The sequence below is a fragment of the Galeopterus variegatus genome, unplaced genomic scaffold (assembly GCF_000696425.1).
Source record: "Galeopterus variegatus unplaced genomic scaffold, G_variegatus-3.0.2 Scaffold699, whole genome shotgun sequence".
NCBI classification, from domain to species: Eukaryota; Metazoa; Chordata; class Mammalia; order Dermoptera; family Cynocephalidae; genus Galeopterus; species Galeopterus variegatus.
Genome location: NW_007726810.1, coordinates 523,231 through 528,525, shown reverse-complemented (window position 1 = coordinate 528,525; position 5,295 = coordinate 523,231). Strand labels below are relative to the sequence as shown.

At 39.0% G+C, this 5,295-nt stretch overlaps 1 protein-coding gene across 1 annotated transcript in view; it reads left to right on the top strand.

The window, feature by feature from the left end:
- SLC22A16 (solute carrier family 22 (organic cation/carnitine transporter), member 16) overlaps nt 1–2,838 on the top strand; it is a 46,934-nt gene extending 44,096 nt beyond the window's left edge. Inside the window, exon 9 of the mRNA XM_008571534.1 lies at nt 2,434–2,838. Coding sequence (XP_008569756.1) covers nt 2,434–2,646 — 213 coding nt within the window. The 3' untranslated portion in view covers nt 2,647–2,838. The remainder of the gene's footprint in view (nt 1–2,433) is intronic.
- The last annotated feature ends 2,457 nt before the right edge of the window (nt 2,839–5,295 follow it).

Sequence of the window (5,295 nt, the reverse complement as noted above, 5' to 3'; positions counted from 1 at the left end):
GAGCATGAAGGGATCGCCCTGGCCGGGAAGAGGGGGCGGTGGGGAGGTGGGGGCTTGTTGGGATGTTTGGTTTGGAGTTTGTAGGGGGTGGGAGGAGATGGAGAGTTATGGGTTTTTTTACTGCCTCACTATTCTTACCACCAAGCTAAGAAGAAAACCTCAGTCCCATCTTGGGTCTTCCATTTGGTTCTATTCTGCTTTTAAACATACTCAGTGTTTTTCCGACCCTGACATAGGGTTTCTAGATCAGTGGATGTACCCGCTCTGACACTAGAAAAAGCCTTTAAAAATCCTTTGAAATGTCACTTTAAATTCTACTAAGACTTCTAGGTTAGCTTTCTCATGTATTTTTAAGAATTAGGTTATCAGTGTTCTGCAAAACAAAATAAAAAACTTCTTTCCCAGGTCTCACTGTTATGGGTGTGATCTCACGTCACTTCGCAGTTGCTCTGTGTGTTTCGTGATTCTCATTATCAGAGGCTGTAAATGTACCAAGTATGTAGATTTATCCTAAAAACCATACCTTAATTTATTTTTATGGGTCTTTCCAGCAAGTGTTTTTTGCTAACAGAGTTTAAATTACATAAGGACGGATTACATTTTTATGGATTGTATAGAGATTAATTCTAAAAACCACCCAACATCTTCTTAATGATCAACAGAGAATAGATATGCAGGCTTTAATTTTTAATGCAGTAATGATAACATCTTTATTGGCTGCTTACCACAGGCCAGGCAAGTACCTTAAATGCATTATTTTATTTCATCCTCTCAACAGTCCTTTCAGGCAGGTACTATTCTTATTTCCATTTTACAGATATGGAAACTGAGGAGCAGAGACGTTAAGTAACTTGCTTAAGGTCACACAGGTAGAAAGTGGCAAGTGCCCAGGCAGAGTGGTACAGAGATTATAAAAGGCTTGAGAACTTTTATTTTTACTTGGGGAAAATAGCCAGCAGGGAGGAATAGGTCAAAAGCTCGTGAAGAGGGAGGACTATTGATGGAGGGAGACCTCTGAAGAGGAGGTGAGAGGCGAGGGGATCTGCAGAGCATGAAGGGATCGCCCGGGCCGGGAAGAGGGGGCGGTGGGGAGGTGGGGGCTTGTTGGGATGTTTGGTTTGGAGTTTGTAGGGGGTGGGAGGAGATGGAGAGCTATGGGTTTTTTTACTGCCTGACTATTCTTACCACCAAGCTAAGAAGAAAACCTCAGTCCCATCTTGGGTCTTCCATTTGGTTCTATTCTGCTTTTAAACATACTCAGTGTTTTTCAGACCCTGACATAGGGTTTCTAGATCAGTGGATGTACCCGCTCTGACACTAGAAAAAGCCTTTAAAAATCCTTTGAAATGTCACTTTAAATTCTACTAAGACTTCTAGGTTAGCTTTCTCATGTATTTTTAAGAATTAGGTTATCAGTGTTCTGCAAAACAAAATAAAAAACTTCTTTCCCAGGTCTCACTGTTATGGGTGTGATCTCACGTCACTTCGCAGTTGCTCTGTGTGTTTCGTGATTCTCATTATCAGAGGCTGTAAATGTACCAAGTATGTAGATTTATCCTAAAAACCATACCTTAATTTATTTTTATGGGTCTTTCCAGCAAGTGTTTTTTGCTAACAGAGTTTAAATTACATAAGGACGGATTACATTTTTATGGATTGTATAGAGATTAATTCTAAAAACCACCCAACATCTTCTTAATGATCAACAGAGAATAGATATGCAGGCTTTAATTTTTAATGTGACCTACATTTTAAAAAGGAAACACCTTGGCGCTAGTCTAAAAGGTTGCCTTTTATGTGTCAAAATCTGTAAAGAAATCATACTGAATTTTATAGGAAATCTGATGGGCTCCCCCTCAAGGTAGCAGTTCATTTTTATTGTCTTTGGTTTCCCTCTCCCTAAATTCTATAGGTTCTGGTTCATTGAAACATATATTCATTCATTCAATCCCCATCCTTTACTGAACGCTGATAGTGTACTGATTATTGGGGCAAGGACAGGGTTCACTGAGCTGGTCTCTGCTTGTTAAATCTCATCTCAGGACTCAGTTGCTTGGCCTCTCCACAAGACTCTGGGGTCTGGAAAAATGGGGCAGGGTCTTTTTTCTCTGTGACCACAGCTCCTAGGATGGTACCTGCAGGAATAATAATGCAGGTAGCAGTTGGCATTTATTGAGTAGATGCTCCACAGTGGTTCATGAATGAATGGGTTTATGAATGATCAGATTAAGCCTAGTTGATGAGATAAAGGACTCCCAGCCCAGCATAAGTAACCAAAGTTCTCCCCAAGGAATAACAATGACATCTGTTATGTCAAATTCAATTCTATTGCCCTCTGAAAAAGGTTCAGAAATTATTATTCTATGAAGGGTACATTTCTTTCTGCATGTATCACTTATTATCATTATTATTATTATTTTTAATTCCTTCTAGTTGCTTACTGGGATTTTGGCCTTTGTGAGTGGAGTGCTAACAGTAAATCTTCCAGAAACCCTCGGGAAACCGCTGATAACTACTTGGGAGGAGGCTGCAAAAGTGAAGTCAGAAAACAATAGCAGTTCAAGCAAATTACTTCCCACAACTAATAATATTCGGTTGGAAAAAGTAGAAGTGATTAACCCCGGGGACTCTAGTCTTGAGGAATAAACGTGCCATATGTGCTGTCTAGCACCTGAAATATTGTTTATGTCGATGCCTTTGTATTAGAGGAATATTATTCTCATCTCCCACATGTTGTTTATGTGTCTTTATAAAAAATTTTGTAAGAGAGTTTTAAAACAATTGTTTTGCAAAAGTTAAAGAAATAAAAACCAAGATGAGAATTCTTATTTTCGAAAACTGCTTTCTTATTGCAAAATCTTTTTCCATATTTGTTCTTCTGTGTCATTGATTCTCAACCTTTCCCCACATACTGTGCCACCACACAGGCCTGAGGGGTACCACATAATTCCATCACAACCAGTGCCATCCCTCCCTGTCCCCCCAGGGACTGTCAGCTGGGAAGTGGGCACATGAGAGTGTGTCTGTTGACGAAACCCCTTGAAGATTTTATTTCTGATATTCTTATCCCTCTTATGAAAATCACAGCTCTAAATACAAGTCTTATTCAGAAATGCCCTGTCAAAAAATCTTTGTCTTCATAATGAAACCATAAAAAACGAGCTACAGAAAAAGATGTCTTGCTTTCCAGCACCCTGAGCCTAGAAGGCTTGAATGTGCAAATATATGTGCTTGTGTTTGGTCCAGTTAAGGAACACACACCTGCCAGTGGCCAAGAGTGAGGTGTCTAGCCTGATATTCTTATTTTTTCCAAATTATCAAATTCTCTCTGCAAGTCCCCTTCACAGTACTAAGAAGTGGTGGCATTTTGGTGCACTGCAAACGTTTTCAGTTTGCAGATCATCCAGGAAACTGACTTTAAGTACCACCTGGATCTGTTCTTTTATTTTTTAATTTTTTTGTCTTTTTTTTTTGTGACCGGCCGCACCATGTGCACCGGCCATCCCTATATAGGATCTGAACCCTCGGCGGGAGCGCTGCTGCGCTCCCAGCGCCGCACTCTCCTGAGTGCACCCTGGGGTCGGCCCTGGATCTGTTCTTAAAGTAAAAAATTTTCAAAGTATTCTTGCCTTTTAAAAAATTATTTACATGAAGATTTTACTCCTTTTTACTCAATTTGGTTTCTCCAACTTCACTTAAAACCATTCAGAATTGTTTCTCACAATTCAGAATTGCCTCTCACAATTCAGAATTGCCAAAACTTATTTCCAGTGTGGTCCATTTCTCCAACTCTGGTAGTACGACATATTCTTGTGTTGAAATAGTAGATTCGAAATAAGGATAGCACAGTGAAAAAAACCCCGAAAAAACAACACCACAAAACAAAATAAAAATACCTCATAGTCTCTCCAAAATAGTTTAATTTCCTAGACATTTCAACTGCAAATTTTGTTATAATCTTATCTGTTAGAAGAATGCATTTAAAATTTACAAGAATTTCCCCATAGATTTTGCTTTTTCCTTATTATTGTTTCATTGTAAGTTCATAGTTTTTTTCTTTGCTCCTGAAATTTTGCTGTTGGATATGTTTTATGTCCAGTGCATTAGTGTTATCTGTAGAGGCAAGTAAAAAAAGGCAATTACATAAAAATGAGAGTTTAAAAAGCATTGCTAAGGAGGGATTTGATCTGAATTACTTAGATTTTTTTTATATTAATTCTGTTCCCTGGATAATTGCTCAGTTTTTCATTTAGCCTTTTCACTTATAAAATAAAATATAAAACAAAAACTTTTCTCCCTTTGTAAAAGAAAACAAAACAAATAGGATATGAGAAGAAAGGAAAAAGATATTTCTTTAGTCTTTCATCTCTTACTTTGTCTCTTTTTTCTTCTTCAGCCTCGTTTTCTACTGTCACTTAAGTGTTTCCTCTTAGTTAATATTTGACATTTTCTTGACTTTTTATTCTGCATTAGTTTGTTAGGGCTGCCATAGCAAATACCACAGACTGGGTGGCTTAAACAGCAGAAATTTATTTTCTCATAGCTCTGGAGGCTGGAAGTCCAAGAACAAGGTGCCTGCAGGTCTGGTTTCCTCTTAGGCCTCTCTTTGGCTTGCAGATGGCTGCCCTCTTGTGGCCTTGTCAGGTGGTTGACTCTCTGCTTATGTGTCCCACTAGTGTTTCTCCCTCTTCTTATAAGGGATCAGTTGTATTGGATTAGGGCCCCACTCTAATGGCCTCATTTTAATTTAATAACCTTTTTAAAGACTTCATCTCCAAATATGGTTACATTCCAGGCTTGGTTTTTCAACCTAAGAATTTGGGGGCATTTCTTTACATTTTTATTACCCACTATCTTAGCTTGGGCTGCCATACAAAGTATCATAAACTAGGTGGCTTGAACAACATAAATTTAGTTCTTAAAGTTCTGTAGGTGGCTGGGAAGTCCAAGGTCGAGATGCCAGCAAGGTAAGTTTCAATCGGAGACTTCTCTTGGTTTGTAGGTGGATGCCATCTCTCTGTGTGCTCTCCTGACCTCTTTGTGCACACTCACATGGAGAGAGAGAAAGAGCAAGCTCTTTGGTGTCTCTTATTATAATGGCACTAATCTCATCATGAGGCCCACCCTCATGACCTCATCTTACCCTAATTACCTCCCCAAATCCCTATCTGCAAATACCATCACATTGGGGTTAGGGCTTCAACATATGAACTTTTGGGAGACACAAATATTCAGACTGTAACATCCATGGATGTATCAGTCAATGTCCAGTCAGAAAAATAGAAACCACCTGAG